Below are 20,005 nucleotides of genomic sequence, written 5' to 3' on the forward strand. Positions count from 1 at the left end.
GTGTTCCATAGTGTACATATACCACAGTTTGTCCAGCCAATGCCCAATTGATAGACATTTACTTAATTTCCAGTCTTTGCCACCACAAACAGGGCTGCTAGGAATATTTTTGTAGAAGTGGTGTTTTTATGCTTTTTCATGATCATTTCAGGGTATAAACCCAGTAGTGCTATTGCTTGATCAATTGTTAGGCACATTTTTGTCATCCTTTGGGCATAATTCCAAACTGGTCCCCAGAAAGGTTGGATGAATTCACAGCTCCACCAACAGTTTATTGGTTTCCCAGATTCCCTACATGCTTTCCAACATTGATTATTTTCCTTTCTGGTTATAATGATCAGTCTGAAAGGCTTAAAGTGGTACATCAGAGATGCTTTAATTTGCATTTCTCCAATAAGTAGTAATTTAGAGCAATTTTTCATATGACTATGGATCGCTTTGATTTCCTGATCTGTAAATTGCCTCTGCATATCCTTTGACCATTGGTCAATTGGGGGAATGGCTTGGTTTTTTTAAAAAATTTGCCTCAGTTCTCTGTATATTTTACAAATGAGTCCTTTGTCAGAAACACATTCTGGAAAAATTGTTATCCAATTTACTACATTTTTTTTATCTTGGTTACAATGGCTTTGTCAGTGCAAAAACTTTTTAATTTAATGTAATTGAAATTATCTAGTTTGCTTTTAATGATCTCTTCTTTGGTCATAAACTGTTTCCTTTTCCATAGATAAGACAGGTAAACTATTCCTTATCTCTTAGTTTATTTATAATAATTTTTTTATGTCTAAATACTGAGTCCATTTTGATCTTATCTTGGTATAGTGTGTGAGGTGTTAGTCTAATCCAAATTTCTTCCATAGTAACTCCCAATTTTCCCAACAGTTTTAATCCCAATAGCTGGACTCTTTGGGTTTATCAAACAGCAGGTTGCTATAATCATTTCCTGCTATAGTACCTAATCTATTCCACTGATCCACCACTCTATTGCATAGCCAATAGCAGACAGTTTTGATGACTGATACTTTATAATATAATTTTACATCTGGTAGGGCTAAGCCTTTCTTTTACACTTATTTTCATTAAATCCCTGCAAATTCTCAACTTTTTATTTCTCCAAATGAAATAATAAACACTTTTTTCTAAATCATTAAAGTAAGTTTTTGGAATTTTGATTGGTAGGGCACTAAACAAATAGTGTAATTTAGGTAGAATTGTCATTTTTATTACATTAGCTCTGCCTATCCATGACCAGTTGATATTTGCCTAGTTATTTAAATCTGATTTTATTTGTGTAAAAAGTGTTCTGTAATTATTTTCAAAAATTTTCTGAGTCTGCCTTTGCAGGCAGACTCCCAAGTATTTTACATTGCCTGAAGTTACTTTGGATGGTTTCTCTTTGTAGCTCTTTCTGCTGTATCTTCCTAGTCATGTAGAAATGTTGAGGATTTGTGAAGGTTTATTTTATGTCTTGTGACTTTACTAAAGTTGCTAATTATTTCTAGTAGTTGTTTAGATGATTTTGGGGATTCTCTAGGTATACCATCTGTTGCGGTCCACTCTGGGCAGCCGGGTCTCAGTTTATTTCACACAACTCTTCGGGGAGCTCCACCGGACATGTCCCGCATGTTCAATAATGAAAGTCAGCCAGTGAGAGATAAGCAAGGAGTTTATTGCAGGTATATGCTACATCTCTGACTTACATAGTTGAAATAAGGGTATATATAAGCCTAGTCCCCTTGTATCAGCATCCCTCATCTCCAGGCCTGTGGAAGTATAAGGGGCATGCCACAAAAGGTCTGTATCCTGGAAAAATGTGGAATCTTTAACAAGATAAAGATGAAAGGTAGAGAGATAAGTACCAGAACTCCTTCCTGGGACAGTTGAACAATATGAGGATGAAAGGCAGAGGGATAAGGACAAAAGGTCCTTCCTGAGAATATTCAACAAGATAAGGATGAAAGGCAGGAGAACAAAGAGAGAGAAGGGCCAGAGCTCCTTCCTGAGTTCAGAGCACTCTGGTATGGACATTCCTGTTGTCCCAGGTCTCAATGACTCTCAGGATGAACTCCTCATGGCCACATACTCTATCTATTATCCCCTTACAATTCCCCTTTCTTGTTTAAGTGCAAAGTGCCCTATAGATTCCCAGAAAAGTGTTGTCTTGGAGGATCAACAAAAACATCAATCAGAACCTTTCTTATTCATGAGATGAGGACTTGCATCACAAGGGGCACACACAAGCAAAATAATAAAAGTCCAATACCAAACAATATAGAAGGTAAAAATACATGCAACAGACCACCAGATTGAGCATGAAAAAACTGAATCAGCTTATCTGAAACCTGATTAGGTCGTAGATCAGAATCTGCTGCCTGGTCAATATAATCAGCTATTTGGGCTAATTTTGACAATTCTAATGTAACATTTTCCATACTCAATCCATGCAGCTGGGCTCTAATAACATTCCATTCTACTTGAGATTCATTATATTGTGCTTTGGTCAAACAATATTGATTATATCTATAATCACATTGTAACCTTTGTTGTAATTTCAAATATTGTACTTCTTCTCCCAGAAACATAGTGGCTTTCTGCAATTGATATAATGCTTTATAAAATTGCTCATCTCCCTGAAGCTGATGTTTAAATCCCACTGAAACATTCTGCATTAATTCTTGTAATCCCTGTGCTTCAACTATTCAATTCTGAGTATTAGATATTGACATAGCAAGGGCTGTAGAAGCCACAATGGCTTCTACCAGTAATGTAATGCCCAAAATAACACAAAAAAAGTATATATCTTCTGTTTCTCTGTTGAAAGGATAATATTTTCTCATTAATTTTCTCAAAAATATGATCACTATGTGTTCTATAACAATTTTTTTTGTTTTTACAATAGTAAATGCATAATGTGGTCATGTTACTTTGAAAACTTTTCTACCTACAGCAAATTTAGAGCCTATGCAGGTTCTTACTAAACAATTCTTACAGGTTAAATTGAACACCCCATCAGAATATTTAGTTAATGTAATATTAGATTTTCCTTCTACTAAAAATTCATATTCCTTACCCAAGCATACCCTGGCACTAATAGCAATATTACTAGTTACATTATTCCTTATATCAATATTAACCAATTCAGGCATTCCTTGCACAGTATGTCCCCCCAACCAATGCAACAAATGTTTCTATCCCTTTAACCTCTATTCCAGATACAAATATATATATATATATATATATATATATATATATATATATATATATATATATATATATATATATTGCAGTCGAGGATCATTTACTGCTCCTCTATCTTGCATATCTCTTGTGGTATTATGACAAGATATTAAATATTCTGTATAATTCATAAAGTCTAAAGGTACTTTGATGCACTGATGAGTATGATAATATTTAAAGGGCATGAAACCAGGATAATGATGCATAAGTGAATAGAATTACAAGAACTTAACCTGTTTCCTTGATATTGTTTAGTTTCATTCAAAGGTATCTCAGTGCCATTTAATCTCCATGTATATAAGTAATATTTCCTGGTGTCAATTTGTATAGAATTCTTATTTGTTTTTACAGCAATATCCCACAAATATATCCTTCCATCCACAATCTGAGTACACCATCTATCAGCAGGTACAATACTTTTAGTGTAATTCCATTCAGTGCTCAACCAGATTCCTCCCATTTGTTTCTGGAAGTACACAGGAAATCCTTTAATCAATCCCATGAAAGTCATTGTTTTGTTAAAGTTCTGTATGGATTCATTACTTGTTATTTCTTCAACACTCCCTTCATCGTACATTCAAGAAAGATTTCCACGTAAAATAAATTCTAGCATAGTATCTGTCCAGGATAGTGTTGAAAACAACCACGGTGGAGACGGAATGAGAGCCTATCAATGATCAGTCATATTAGCCTTTCCTACAGTTAACAAGTGCATCATCATAAATGTTCTTATAAGTATCTTTGTCTTTTATGAGCATGATTCTTTCTTCCTCTTTTTGCCTTGCCTTCTCTTTTGTTGATTCTTCCTCAGTTTCCACATTTCTTATTCTTTTTGCAGAAACCCATTTGTCTCCAAGATCTGTGGAAACACAAAGAAAACCTGGACCCCATATTAATACTCTGTAAGGTCCATACCATGAGCCATCAAGCTCCTTTACCAATACCATAGATTTTATTTTCAGAATTATTTTTAAAGTATTTTCTTTCCAACTGTTTCTTAATTTGTATAAAATGTCTCATGGCTGGAGACAAATTGTCCAATTTAGAAATTTGTAAAAAATTACATGTATATATATTGCTTTGTCTAGAATTCCTTGTGATAGACGTCCTCTTCCCCTTTCTTGTTTAGCGAGGAGCGCCTTAATATTTCTGTTAGCATGTTCCACTATGGCCTGACATGTAGGATTGTAAGGAATTCCAGTGACATGCTTTATTCCCTAAAACTTTTAAATTACAAAGATTTCTTAAGACCAATTGTTGCTAAAAATCCCTTCTTACGACTATAAGATTTTCTTCATACTTCTCTTAAATTCCAAAAGTCATATTCAAATTAGTTTTAAATCATCTTCTTTTCAAAAGCCTAAAAACTTTGCAAATTCTTATCTTTATCAGTGCAATACTAACTTCTCAAAACTTTCTATCCTTACTGACCAACATTTCTTAATATTAAATTCTTATTATTAAATTAAATTCTTAATATTAAAACATTCTATATTCTGGGAATGAGACATTCCCCACAATTTGAGATATCAAAGTGATATGTACTAATTCTTTACCTTTATTGTTTATCATTATTCACTCATTCCAGATTCTTCCCAGATACATGATCCACATTCCAATCAGTGTAAAATATTAACTTCCTCTTAGTTATTCTAAAGCTAACTCACAAGTCTGTCCTGACTCCCATAACTCTGGAGGAGCCATAAAACATCAGAATCCAAACTCAAACATATTCTTTACAAACCCCTTAATTCAATTTACATGTATCTTTAGATTAGCATACTATAGGATCAATAATAACATAATTAACATTTACCTTACAATTGCTTTCATATCAAACTTTTTACTTTATGGGGTGTATTATTTTTCTAATCTATTCATTGCCAAACATTGCAAAAATTACCAATTTAATGCAATTTTAAATCAGCCCAACCTCATATAAATACATATGTCCCTATAGACTTACAGTTCTATACTTTCTTTTTTTCTTATAATGATTTGTACACCATTTTCCAAAGTTCCCAAAATCCATTTTTTGTATGCAAAGTCAACCCTGCTCAAACCTTTCCATACTTAACAAATGTTTCAAAAGAAACCCCAATTGTCTCTAAGTCTGGATTTTCTTTCCAGTACTTTCAGAATCTCTTACTCAAACTATACTACTCACATTTTTCCACCATTCCTTTTCATTAGCTCTTCTTGACTTTAATTCATACTATTCCGAACTAGAGTCACATATCTTATACAGCTATATAACTACAGATATGATTCCACTTTTCACAATGCATTTTTCCTTCCAAGGTTTTAATATTTAACATTTCTTGATTACAACTGCTAAAATCCTGGAGAAGGCAGTCATTCAAAAATCCCTTAGCCTAATTAGAATATTCCCTGCCCCCCTTCTTCAAATAGAGTAAACTAAATAACTTTTATAGAGAGAGACCATCCTAGATTCTTTCTGGGGGGGTGGTCTTCTATTCTTCAACCCTTACATGTCCCATAATTTTCTGTAATAACTAACAATATCTGAATCTATATTGATAAACTCCTGAAGCTCTAATGATGCCATATCATTCTGGAAAAAAAATTAATTATTTAGTTTCCCCTATATGGGCATTTTGGTAACCACATTATACACTTTAGGATTAACCTGACTCTCTTGTCTTTCTGAAATTTATTTTCCCTATTTTCAAATTAAAATAGCATTTCTTTCTATGATTTCTTTGTTTAACATATTTGGTAATATTTGCTGTTTCTTTAACTTCAATGTCTTTTTAACACTTACTTTACTAATTCTTCCTGAAGTAGCTCTCCCTCCTGAAAGTGGGAGGGAGAGGGAAACACTCCGGCAGCACAGAATCAAGGAGAATGGGAAAGAGAAGGGAACATAAAAAGGAATGGGGGGGGGGGGCCTCCTCATAATAGTAAAATAACAGAGTGAGTAGTTTGGCCTCAGTCAATTTAACACCAAAATCCATTCCTTTTTTAAAATAAAAACAAAAAATCCTGGAAGAGAAGGGGGATCAGATTACTCACAGAAAGCAGGCTCAAGGGGAGAGCCAGTGAGGGCATTAGATGTCAGAATAACAAAGAGCAGCAAAATGAGGCAACCCAAGGACAATTTTAGGGGAACTTTTCTCCCCATCTAGCAAATCAGTAGAAGAACCCGAACACACAAGTAAACAGACAATCTAAACACATAAAGACAGACAAGGCACAAGCACAGTTTACACAAACACAATAGAATTTTCCAAACTGACAATCTCAACACATATCCACAAACACAGACCAATGGCAAATTCCTGACATCTCAGGAATGCCGTGAGGGGAGATTCTCTCTTAAACTAGTAAGAAGGAGCTGGTAGGGGAGGAGGAGGCCAAATTTCATCCTCCTGTACAACTTTATTGATTTTCTTTCTTTTCTTTTCTTTTCTTTTCTTTTCTTTTCTTTTCTTTTCTTTTCTTTTCTTTTATAGTTTTACTGTCTGTTTGGCTTTCTATAGAGAAATGTCGCTCCATTCCCTCAAAAGCATTTTTCACTATACCAATTATCAAGAACTCTAGTTCTTTAAGATAATCAGGGCATTCTTATTCATAGCTAGTCATCTGTTCTCCTATTACCTGCCATTTATCTTCTGTTATTTTTATATTCTGGGCCCATGGAGATATAGTCTGTATTTTTTCAATGAATGTCCATAAATCTTTTAGTTGTATAGTAATCCCTTGTTTCTTGATAACTTTATATAACTGTCTGGCCCAAATTTCACTTTCCTCTGGCTTAACCATGGGACCCTATTCCCCATCTTCCCCGCCTACTCAAGTAGCGAAGGTACTTTCACTATCTTCTTGTCCTACTGACAAGGTCCCGGTTCTCTTTCCTGCCCTTACCTTTAGCCCCACGTTGGACGCCAATTCTGTTGCGGTCCACTCTGGGCAGCCGGGTCTCAGTTTATTTCACACAACTCTTCGGGGAGCTCCACCGGACATGTCCCGCATGTTCAATAATGAAAGTCAGCCAGTGAGAGATAAGCAAGGAGTTTATTGCAGGTATATGCTACATCTCTGACTTACATAGTTGAAATAAGGGTATATATAAGCCTAGTCCCCTTGTATCAGCATCCCTCATCTCCAGGCCTGTGGAAGTATAAGGGGCATGCCACAAAAGGTCTGTATCCTGGAAAAATGTGGAATCTTTAACAAGATAAAGATGAAAGGTAGAGAGATAAGTACCAGAACTCCTTCCTGGGACAGTTGAACAATATGAGGATGAAAGGCAGAGGGATAAGGACAAAAGGTCCTTCCTGAGAATATTCAACAAGATAAGGATGAAAGGCAGGAGAACAAAGAGAGAGAAGGGCCAGAGCTCCTTCCTGAGTTCAGAGCACTCTGGTATGGACATTCCTGTTGTCCCAGGTCTCAATGACTCTCAGGATGAACTCCTCATGGCCACATACTCTATCTATTATCCCCTTACAACCATCATGTCATCTGCAAAGAGTAAGAGTTTTGTCTCTTTCTTCCCAATTCTAATCCCTTCAAATTCTTTTTCTTCTGTTATTGCTGAAGCTAACATTTCTAATACAATATTGAATACTAACGGTGACAATGGGCATCCTTGTTTCACCCCTAATCTAACTGTAAATGCCTCTAGTCTGTCCCCATTGCATATTCTTCTTGATGGTTTCAGATAGATACTGCTTATTTTTCTAAGGAACAATCCATTTATTCCTACATTCTCTAGTCTTTTTAGTAGGAATGGGTGCTATATTTTGCAAAAAGCTTTTACAGCATCTATTGATATAATCATATGAATTCTAAAAGGGTTTTTTTATCGATATAATTAATTATACTAACAGTTTTCCTAATATTGAACCAATCCTGCATTCCTGGGATAAATCCTCCTTGGTCATAATGTATTGTCCTAGTGATAACTTGTTGTGAATGTTTTGTTAAGATTTTATTTAAGATTTTTGCATCTATATTCATTAGGGAGATAGGCCTATCATTTTCCTTCTCTGTTCTAACTCTTCCTGGTTTACATATCAGCATCATATTGGTGTCATAGAAAGAGTTAGACAGAGTTTATATTTTTTACAAAGAGTTTATATAGAATTTGAATCAATTGTTCCTTAAAGGTTTGATGGAATTCACTTTTGAATCCATCTGGCCCTGCAGATTTTTTCTTAGGGAGTTCAATAATAGTTTATTGAATTTCTCTTTCTGAGATAGGGTTATTAAAGTATTTCATTTCTTCTTCATTTAACCTGGGCAACTTATATTTTTGTAAATATTCGTCCATTGCAATTGGATTATCAAATTTTTGGCATAGAGTTGGAAAAAATAATTCTAACTTTTTACTTTAATTTCCTCCTCATTGTGGTGAGTTCATCTTTTTAATTTATGATACTAGCAATTTGGTTTTCTTCTTTCTTTTTTTAATCAGATTAACCAGACATTTATCAATTTTATTGGATTTTTCATAAAACCAACTCTTGATTTTATTTATTAGTTGAATAGTTTTCTTGCTTTTGATTTTGTTAATTTCTCCTTTAATTTCTAGAATTTCTAATTTGATATTTAATTTTTAATTTGTTTTCTCTAACTTTTGTTGCATATTTAGTTCATTGATTTCCTCTTTCACTAATGTATTCAAGCAAGTATTTAAAGATGTAATATATCCCCTGACAGCTACCTTGCCTGTATCCCATGTGTCTTGGTATGTTGTTTCATTATCATCATCACCTAGAATGAAATCACTAATTCTTTCTGTAATTTGCTGTTTGAGTCACTCCTTCTTAAATTGAGGTTATTTAGTTTGCAATTAGTTTGGGGTCTATATCATCCTGGCCCAATATTGCATGTGATTTTTACTGCATAATGATCTGAGAAAAATATATTCCCTGTTTCTGCCTTTCTGCAATTGATTATTAGGTTTTTATGCCGTAGCATATGGTCAGTTTTTGTGTAAGTACCATGTACTGCAGGGAAAAAGTATGTTCCTGCCCCAATTCAGTTTCATCCATAGGTCTCTAGGTTTTCTAAAAATCTAGTTACCTCCTTAACTTCCTTTTTGTTTATACTATGGTTAGGTTTATCAAAATTTGAGAATGCAAAGTTGAGGTCTCAACCAGTAGAGTTTTACTGTCTATATCTTCCTGTAACTCCTTCAACTTCTTCTCTAAGAATATGGATGCTATCCCATTTGATGGATACATATTTAGTATTGAAATCACTTTATTGTCTATGGTACCTTTTAGGAGGATATAGTTTCCTTCCTTATCTTTTTTAATGCCATCTATTTTTGCAGCTGCTTTGTCTGAGATAAGGATTGCTACCCCTGCTTTTTTTCACTTCGCCTGAAGCAAAATATATTTTCCTCCAACCTTTTACCTTTACTCTATGTGTATCTATCTGCTTCAAATTAGTTTCTTGTAGGCAGCATATTGTAGGATTCTTTTTTTAACCCACTCTGCTATTTGCTCACATTTTAAGGGATAGTTCATCCCATTCATATTCAAACTTATAATTACTAATTCTTTATTATCCTCCATGCTATGTTCCCTCTGTATTTTTCCCTTTTTTACATTTTTGTCCATATTCCCCAGTATTTTTGTTTCTGAATACCACTACCTTCAGTGTGTTTGCCCTCCTATATCCAAACCCCTTCCCCTTTCTTTCCCCTATTCCTTTGCCCCTTCTTCCTTCCCTTCTTTTGGTTAATTCCACTTTTCCTCTCCCTTCTCCTTTTCCCTTTTTAATAATTGAAAGGTAAGATAACTTTCTTAACTTAACTGAATGTATGTATATTAACTTTAAGCCAAACCTGAAGAAAGTAAGATTCAGGCAGTTCTCACATCCTCCCTTCTTCCCCTCTATTGCAATAGGTCCTCTGTACCTCTTAAGGTAATGAGATTTACCCCATTCAATATCCTCCATCCTCCCAGATCTTTACTGTCCCCCTTTTAAAGGAGGTATTGTTTTTAAATCATTCTGAATCACAGAAAAGTCATGAGTGTCCATTACTACTGGATAAGTATATTCTCCACAGAGTAACATTTCCCTAGAATTATTAGAGTCTTTCTTGCAGGTAGGGATGTAACCAGTTTCATCTTATTGGAGAGCAGATTTTTCTTTACCCTTTTTTTAACCTTTTCATGTGTCTCTTGAGTTTCCTGTTTGAAGTTCAAATTTTCTATTAAGCTCTGATCTTTCCATCAGGAAAAGTTGGAAATACCCTATTTCATTAAATGTCCATCTTTTTCCCCTGGAAAAAGCAAAGAAGTCCACCAGGCCTACCTTTCTCTGAATTTCCCACTCTACACTTAGATGTTCCCAATTAGATGTCTTCAAACCCCAAACTGTAGACCAAGGTTGATTTTATTTTGTCCCAGTACATCGGATTCAAAATGGTAATAAAATGAGGCATTTATATTCCACTCAATAGTGAACAAAAAGACGTTTCATAACTCATAACAAGCGGAATAGAAATACTCAATAGCAATACTTCCTGAATGTGCTACTATGTGAGGAACTGGAAGACTTCTATGGAAGTCTTTGGATAGATGGTAACTCTTTGTCCTGAATCACTGTTCAGAGATTGACAAATGGAAGGGACTTGGAAATCATCATATGTATTTCTTTTATTTTACAAGTATGAAAATGAGACCTAGGGAGGTTAAGATGTGGTTCACAGAGCTAATATTTGAGGTAGACATTCTCACCTAGTACTTCCTTACTTGTAACCTAACCTCATTCTAAAGGGAAATCCTATTCAAGACAAAGTTTAGACTTTATGGACCTCAAGGTTCCAATCCAGCCGGGTTCTTTGATTTTGAAAAAAAAGTGCAATCTAAAAAAAAGAAAATTGAATATACCATCAAAATTTATAATTATGCCTACTAGTTTTATTGGTTTTTCTGAAAAGACTTTTAAAAGTCCTTTGCAAACTTGTTTTTCCTTTACTTCTAGTTGACAATTTTTAAGATAGTCCTTAAACTTAAAAAGTAGCAAGAAAAAAGTAACTTGAGTAAATTATTCACAAATACAGAAATCAGAAATTAATTGAACAATTATGTTCCTTATGGCATAAGATGATTATTTGTAGTTTTAAGAGTGAGTGTAGCTGCATGCAGAAAAAGACAGGTGCAAAAAAAGATTATCACCTTTTAGATTCATTATGAACTGGATGTGATTCTAGAGTTCATATATACTTTTCTCTTGAATGTAAAATGAAATCAAGACATAGATCAAGCATGATGTCTTCTATTCCAGTCTTCTGTCTACTGGTCTCCAATCACTGGTCTCCAGAACTTTTTGATATAATATCTCCGTCAGCAAGAATTTCTTGAGCATTGTCTGCCATGTGTATTTATTGCTTATTTATTAATTATACCATGTGCTACAATACTAACAAGAAAGTTCATCATTAATTTACCCCAAAAGAGAAATATAAAAGGAGACAATGTTGAATATCTGTTCCTAGAGTCAAGATGGAACAACTGTTGTTTCAGTGGGAGAAAGGAGGAGAGAATACATAGGCCTATGTGTGCTTTAGGAAAATAACTTTTCCAACTGTGTGGAGAATGAATTGGTGTAGGGAAAGACTCAAGGCATCTACAACTACCACAAGTCACTCAACAGTCCACCATGCTCTGTTCCTCTCCATGACTAATTATACTAACTGATATTTCCAAAGAGATTTAAAATCTATGAATTGCTTTACACATATTACCTCAGATGAACTAAATAAAAGTTTCATAGTGGTAAAAAATTTAAATAGATCTAGATCTCAGCAGTATGATCTTTTTAACAGGATGCAGAGATTCTACTTTGACATAAGTTGGGAATGACTTGGATTCAATTTCAGCTCTGAAATTCTGTCATTCTCTGTCTTTTTTTGTCACATATGTGTGAGTGTGTTAGTGGTTCATGATTATCTTTGCCTTTTACCTATTAAAGATTTCTGCGGTCCTCCTACTTACTTTGAATTAGCATTAACACTATGGAATATTATTGATCTTTAAAAATCATACATGGTCAGACTCTAGAGAAGCATGGAATGACTTATGGGATCTGTTGCTGAACAAAGGGAATAGAACCAAGAGAACAATGTACATATTAGCAACAACATTGTGAGAAGATCAACCTTGATGGAAGCAGCTCCTCTCAACAGTTCAGAGAGCTAGAACAACTTGATTAGATAGACTATGGCAATGTTATCCCCATCCAGAACAAAACAAAACAAAAAAAAAACCCCATCAAAATCTGTCAAACACTTCATAAAAATTGTCTTATATGTCTTTTCCCCTTAATCCTAATTGCTCATACCAAAAGGAACTAATCTGTAAACATCTTTAGCAAAAATATGTATGTACAATGTCAACGTGACTGTTCACCACTGAGGGGAGGGGGATGGGAAGGGAGGATGGAAAGAAATTTTGTAACTTAAAAATATGTATATGCATATGGATGAATGTTGAACAAAGTTTCATAACATGTATTTTGAAAAATAAAATACCAATTAAAAAAAGAATTAACAATAGCCTGAGGAAGATGGGTTTGAGTTGTTTTCTATCTTCCTCTGTTAATTGATTCACTGGCAAATCCATAATTCAGATTGGGTAAGTCTACTATCACAAGAACAAAGCAGAAACTATCACCCCTCTCTTAACTCTAATTGACCTTTGGGATAACGGAAGAATTAACATGTCCAGACCATGTGCCAAATCTTTTGCCTTCAGGGCAAATGAGGAAGTATTGTCATGAATAAATCTTGATTTCCTCACATGTAGACACCTCCAATAGCAAAGAGGAATTGAAGAGAGAAGTTAAATACTGAGACTTAACTCAGTCTCAGTAGTTTGAGCAGTTTAACCTCTCTGAAAACATGAAGGCGCTTCTTTGTCTGGGGTTCATCTTTCTCGCCACGACAGTCCATGGTAGGACGATGACAAAATGTGAATTTGCCAGATTAGCAAAGGAGCATGGCTTGAGTGGCTATGATGGTGTCAGTCTGGAAAACTGTAAGTCTGATTTCTAGTAGGATTAAGAATGGCGGTGATGATTTCAAAGGAATCAATGATTTTGTTCTTATTGTTTCAATTTCTTTGGGCATCAATATAATAGGAAACAAAAGTTCTCAGTTTAAAAACCACACCTGGGGTATCCAGAAGGCAAATTTCAATGAGTAGGATGTTAGGGTGGGGAAAGGGAATTCAGGACTTATTTCATTTAAAACCTAATCTACTATTTCCTTCCAAATTCATTTTATAAATCAGCAAGATTATCAATGTAAACATTTGAATATTCTGAGACCCAAAGTTTCTATTAGATTCTTAGCTCATGCATCCATGTTCTATCCACAATAACTACTTCCAATTCTTTTCTCTCTGAAGAAAGCTTCAGGACTGGTGAATTGGAGGGCATTACTTATCAAACAGTAGTCTTTTAGAAAGTTCCTATCTCTTAGGAAAGAGTTCAAGGCAAAAAATGAGTGGGAAATTCAAGTCAAAAAAGACCCTTCTGTCCAGATCATCTGATTTGCCCCTGCATTCTAGTGTTGGAGGACCTAAGTTGGAGATAATGGTTCATTTTTCTGTCTAACAACTTTGGAGTTAAGTTTCAATTGTTCTCCAGAATTTTGCAGATAGTTTGCCTAATATTGATTCAATCCTGCATTCCTGCTATAAATCCCAGTTGGCCATTCTGAATAATCTTTGTTTATATTATTAAAATCTCCTTTCTGACATGGGAGACAGCCCAGGAAAATAATCAGTCAGGAGACAGAATATCTTATTCAAGAAAATAATTGTCAATGAATTAAAGACTATGTTGGAATGGATGGAGTGGGACATAAAATAGAGGAAATCTGGAAATATAGGAAGGGGACTGAATTATATAAGGCTTTGAGAGTCAAACTGAAGATCTACATTATTAAAACAGAAAAACAAGAAATACCATTTAAATAATGCTTTAAATTTACACAAGACATACCTTTGTTTAATTTTCACCATTGTCATTTTCTCGGTCACTTTCTAAAGTCTAAGAAGTAACCAAAAGAGCATGCTAAGCACTTATTTGAAGTGTTTAACTATATCCAAAGTGTCAAAGTGCACACATAAAACCTAAACATCAGCTCATTATAACACATGTTAATTCCTTGTTATTACTGAGTCATTTTAATAACTTCTGCTTTGTGGATTTGTTCTCTAGCTGACATGTTTTTTGCAGATATGGAACTGAAGCAAATAGGATTGATTTTTCCAAAGTCACACAGCCAGTAAGTGTCTAAGGTCAGATCTGAACTCAAATTCTCCCGAATTGAGGGCAACCCATCTATCACCACCACCTGTAGATTGTTATATCAGTGATCAAGGAGGAATACATCATTTCAGAGATATTGGTTTTCCTGGATAGATATGATTGGATATTAAATAATCATTATTTCAATAAATTCTTCATAGGGGTGTGTGCAGCTTATTCAGAGAGTAGTTTTAACACCCAAGCTACACACTACAATCCTGGAGATAGAAGTACTGATTATGGACCATGGCAGATCAACAGTCACTATTGGTGCAATGATGGCAAGACTCCTAACGCATATAATGGATGTCACGTGCAGTGCTCAGGTAAGAGCATCTCAAGGATGTGGGACACAATGAGACTTCTCAGCAAGATAAAGAGCTGTGCTGATTTAAAAATTGCCCAAAGAAAGGAACTTTAGAAGGCCAATGAGAAGCTCCTAGTTTCTTATTAATCTTCCATTCTCATCATTCCCAAGCTAAAAAAAAACCCTATCTCTTCTTGGCAAAGTATCATTTTTTTTATTCCTTTTGACTGTAATGTAATAAATGAGAATGAATGAAAACAATCCTTCAAATTCTCATTTCATTTGACAATGAAACTACCTTCCCCTAATACATGTTCTTAGGTTAGGGAATGCCCTAACCTAATAGTAATCTTCATTAATTCAGGCTGATCCTATTAGTCCATATTAAGGGATCATAGAAATAGAAGAGATCTCAGAAGTCACCAAGTCCAAACACCTCCCTTAACATCTGGTTAAACTGAAGTCTAGGAAAGTGCAGGTATATGCCCAAGATCTTACACAGGAAGCTATGTCCAATGTGATATTTAAACTTGGGGTTACAGGATTTATATGTGTAAGAGATATAGCTACCTCTGGCTTTAACAGCTTTCAGTGACCTTTGAGTCAAATAGTGTGTTTTTCCCCAAAAAAACTTGTTTTATGTGGCCAGTCAACTTGGTGGAGTGACTAGAAGGCTGCACTAGCTGACAACTGAGCATCCATCCATATAAAAGTCACTTTAATTTAGACAACTCCCTTTTATTCATCGCTTTGTAACTTTTTTTAAGGACACACTAAGAAAAAGGAATAATATAAAACTATTTGATTTGCAAGAAATAAATAATGAAAAATCACTTGCATTTATGTTTGACTTTGTTCTTGATTTTTTTAATGAATGACCCTCAACCTGTGTCCTGTACCCTGCACCCTGAACTTACAGTAAAAACATCTGGCTCTGCATTCTGATAATAATAGTGACTAGGAATGAGAGAATAGACCTTTTTCTACTGAAGTCCCATTTATCTTAAAGTTAGGAAAATAATTTTACAATATTATTTTTTCTGCTATAAGATTTTTTTATAGATAAAAAGAACTTGAAACTTCCTTACATCTTTCTTCATTTCCCTTTCAGAACTCTTGGGAGATGACATCACTAAATCAGTAAAATGTATAAAGCAAATTGTGAGAGAACAAGGCATGGAGGCATGGTATGTTTTCAATCAGTGTAAAGGGCTTATTCTGTGAGCAAGGTTGTTCAAAGATAGTAAATTCCATTCTGCTGTGTAGTGTATAGCAGCAACTAGGCTGGAAGAGTATATCTGTATGAGCTATCATTTTAAAAAATATTCTAGAGGACACCCTCTCCTAATAAGGATCTTAGGTCTGCTTTGCTAATTCTTCAGAAAGACAATTTATCTCTGTAATAATTATACAACATTGGAATTGCATATGATGGGGCTCTCTACTTGAACCATCAATCAGATGATCTTGTAAGTACTTTTCTAGACTTTACTAGAAATAGTCCTTTCTTAAATGACAGCTATATCCATTATGAGCACCAGAGCATGCTCAGCCATCAGAGGTTGTTGAGAGTACTCTGTTTTCAGCACAAAGCAGATAGTTTTAAGGACTCCAAACCAAGTCTGAAATGAAATGTTTGGAATATTAAATTATGGGGTTTGTCAATACTATTTCAGAAGGCATTAAGCTTTTGGCATTGTGTTCTCAGTTCACTACCCATTGCATTCATTGATTCAGAGACTTAGAATCAAACAATTATGAATTTTATTTTATTTAGAATAAAGTAAAAACATGTAGCTTGATTTATTCATCTGCAATCATTTTGTACTGATTGCCTGTAACTTAATTTGGCTGCAACTTGGAAAAATCTCCATAAATCTCTTAGGAAAGAAACAATAGTATAGACATTTTCTCTCCCTCTGAAAGTTATGATCAAGAGAGAAATCTACTTTCTCCCTCACTACCACAACAGCATTAATGATAGGTTGAAGACTCAACATCATAGGGTCATTTATCCTGATTACTTCAGATCTCTATCTCTGCTCTCTGCTGAAGAGTTCTCCTCGCTGTGCTGGCCTCCACTTATTTTGCTATATGTCTCATTCTCAGATAGTAAAGCACTGTGCTAGATATTGAGAAAAAAAAGGAGGATATAGTCCCTGATGTTCTAGCATTTAGGATCTAGGACATGGATTTGTGATAAAGTCAGATAGCTATAGTTCAAAATGATTCCTACATCCATAAGCACATTGAAGATCAAATACAAAAGGGATAAATTATGATTGATTTTGGAGTTTGCTGAATAAAAGAAATGATGATCTAGCAGTTTTGAATAAAGGGGTAAAAATCTACCATTCTTGGTCTCAGGAAGAGTCAGAGAAGAGCCTGGTCATGATACAACAGGATATTACTGGAGACAAAAATGAATGGAAGGGTAGCATTTGAATCAAGCTGTCTATGATGAGATCTGAAAGAACTGGGACAATCCTGTACAGAAAGAACTACTCTGATTCATGTAACCTCAATTTTAGATTTTATCTTAATGTATTCAGATGGTAATACTTTAGATGAGATATGAATGAAATCATGGAAGCCAAGAGATGGAAATGAAGAGGAAGAGAGATCTTGGTGGGGGGTGGAGGTAGAGAAAAATTTGCATTTGTAAAATGGAATGATTCATTCAAGGAACAATTAGAAGACCAGTGTCACTGGATGATAGATCACAGCATGGAGTGTAAGACTTAAGGGGAATGACAAGGTGCATTTGGTCCAGATTGTAAAAGGCTTTGAATGCTCAACAGAAGATATTGAATTTGATCCCAGATTAAATTTGGAACCATTGGAGTTGTTGATTGGGTAGAGGGTGACAATATAAGATTTCCTATTTCGGTAGGTTTTTTTGTTTGTTTGTTTTTAGTTTTTGCTAGGCAATGGGGTTAAGTGTCTTGCCCAAGGCCACACAGCTAGGTAATCATTAAGTGTCTGAGGTCAGATTTGAACTCAGGTACTCCTGACCCCAGGGCTCGTGCTCTATCCACTGCATCACCTAACCAACCCGAGGCAGATCTTTTTTAACAGTTTAATGGAAGATATGGTGGAAAAGAGAGGAAACTTATGAGATAGGGACAAGTCCAAAGACTTTTGTTATAATGAAGGTATAAAGTACTAATAACCTGCACCAGTATGATGAAACTGTTGGAATAGAGAAGGGAATATATACAAGTGATAAAAAAGAGTGCAAAAGAGAAAAATGTTAAATATGGGTAACAAGATGGAATGAGGAGTTAGAAATCACTCCTAGGCTGAAAACTTGAGTAAATGGAGGAATTGTGATAACTTCTATAGTAATAAGGATTGAAGTTGGGTAGGTTGCAGGATTGCTCCTTCAGATACCATTAATATTTTTTTCAATAGCTGTCTTAAGCATTGTTGCCACATGTTTGGTAGATTCAATTTATAAAATTCATTGCAGTAACAAAAGGCATTGTATCAGATGCCTAAGATAAATTCTCTCTCCAAGAAACTTGCAATCATATAGAAAGGAAAATATAAGTAATCGAATGGCTATGGTACAAGAAAATATGTGTTAGATGTAAGGGGAAAATATAGAACAATTATCAGTTGAAAACTGAAGAGAAGTTTCATTTTTATTTTGATGACTATTGAGAAGCTTCAGGGAAGAGGTAAAATGGGATGGGCTAGATGGCACAGTGAATAGAACACCAGTCCTGAAGTCAGGAGGACCTGAGTTCAAATTTGACCACAGACACATAATAACTACCTTGCAATGTGACCCTAGGCAAGTCCCTTGACCCCATTGCCTTGCAAAAATAAATAAATAAATAGATAAATAAATAAATAAATAGACATTTTAAGAGAGAATTAAAAAAGTAAACAATCATTCTGTGCTTGGATGACACCATGATGAAAAGTACAGATATAGTAGACACTGGGTCCTCAGGACATACTGAAGAATCTAGTTTGGATCAGAGCATAGAATAGTGGATTCATTTCTTGTTTTTCTAAATTCTAAGAATCACAGAAGTTACAGAACTGATAGAGACATTTGAAATCCAAAGATTCAAGCCTTTTTTAAAAAATGAGAAAGTAAAAGCCTAATCACTAACTTCTATTAGACCGTTTTTATGGTTTTTTCCTATTATGAAATAGATAATTACATTTCATAAATATTACATTTTTCCAAATTCATATATATGTATATATATATATATATATATATATATATATATATATATATATATATCCAAAAACAACAGTTATTTCAGGGCAGTCTTAGTCACTTTTTCATTGCTTTATCTGCCTTTCTTTGCAGGGTGGGTTGGAGAAAAGTTTGCCAAGGAAGAAATCTTTCTGACTATCTCAGAGATTGTCATTTATAAGCTGCAACCATGAGATCTTTCAACTCACCACAATTCCTCTGTCTATAAAGGAGCTCCTTCAACTGAAAAAATGTATTTTTTCCCCCTCTTAAAAATCATTTTCTCAAATAAAGCTGGCACAGAATAAAAAAAGCTAGTTTTGAAAGACCATGTTCAATAATCATTTGCCTCACTACATTTTTTAGATTTCCAGGAACGCTGGTACTAAACAAAATTTGTCTAATTATCACACAAGTCTCCATGATATTCAGCTTTGGGTATTAAAAGATAGTTGACTCTCAAGAACACAGATATTACTCTATTCTAGACATAATCTCTTTCCTGAGAAATCCTGACTTGCAATGCCTGTCACCGCTATCTCTTCAGAAATCAATGAAAATTACTAAAAAGAAGTGAATGTTATCTAATTAGACAATTACATAATGCAAAGTGTAAAAAGAAGAGATTGATTTTACTCAAGAACTTCATCTGTATAAAATATACATGTAAACTTAGATAGATATATACTTAGATTTGCTTACATACATTTTGCTAAAAATCTCTCAAATCCCATCTTAAAAATGTTGCTGTTATGTAAACTATTCAATGACCATGTCAGGACTATGCTGATTTTTTTAAAAATTGAAACTATTATGAATCTTAATATACAGATATCTTCAAATATGAATCAAATGCCAGATCCAGACAAAATAAGTCAAAGAAAAATAAGTTTTTAATGTTTGGAATGAAGCAAAAATAGCACTTCCACATTTCCAACTGT

General features: G+C 34.5%; 1 protein-coding gene across 2 annotated transcripts; it reads left to right on the forward strand.

Annotated features, from left to right (window-relative positions):
• The first annotated feature begins 13,035 nt into the window (after positions 1 to 13,035).
• LOC141514933 (lysozyme C-like) lies at positions 13,036 to 19,377 on the forward strand. Of its 2 annotated transcripts, none has more exons than XM_074226113.1 (4): positions 13,036 to 13,259; positions 14,700 to 14,864; positions 15,957 to 16,032; positions 19,179 to 19,377. In XM_074226113.1, exons 1-4 carry the CDS (start codon positions 13,124 to 13,126, stop codon positions 19,243 to 19,245), a joined length of 444 nt encoding a protein of 147 aa, XP_074082214.1. In that variant the 5' UTR covers positions 13,036 to 13,123; the 3' UTR covers positions 19,246 to 19,377. The 2 variants fall into 2 exon arrangements, with proteins under 2 accessions (XP_074082214.1, XP_074082215.1); XM_074226114.1 differs by having other exon boundaries at positions 13,036 to 13,175.
• Positions 19,378 to 20,005: the final 628 nt, after the last annotated feature.

Source organism: Macrotis lagotis, chromosome 2 (assembly GCF_037893015.1).
Source record: "Macrotis lagotis isolate mMagLag1 chromosome 2, bilby.v1.9.chrom.fasta, whole genome shotgun sequence".
Classification (NCBI taxonomy): Eukaryota; Metazoa; Chordata; class Mammalia; order Peramelemorphia; family Peramelidae; genus Macrotis; species Macrotis lagotis.

What these genes read in the sequence shown, in the direction of transcription:
- LOC141514933 (XM_074226113.1), top strand. Translation starts at nt 13,124, where the DNA reads ATGAAGGCGCTTCTTTGTCTGGGGTTCATCTTTCTCGCCACGACAGTC. An exon ending in ATGTCACGTGCAGTGCTCAG is followed by an intron (nt 14,865 to 15,956) that starts GTAAGAGCATCT and finishes TTTCCCTTTCAG; the next exon opens with AACTCTTGGGAGATGACATC. An exon ending in GAACAAGGCATGGAGGCATG is followed by an intron (nt 16,033 to 19,178) that starts GTATGTTTTCAA and finishes CTTTCTTTGCAG; the next exon opens with GGTGGGTTGGAGAAAAGTTT.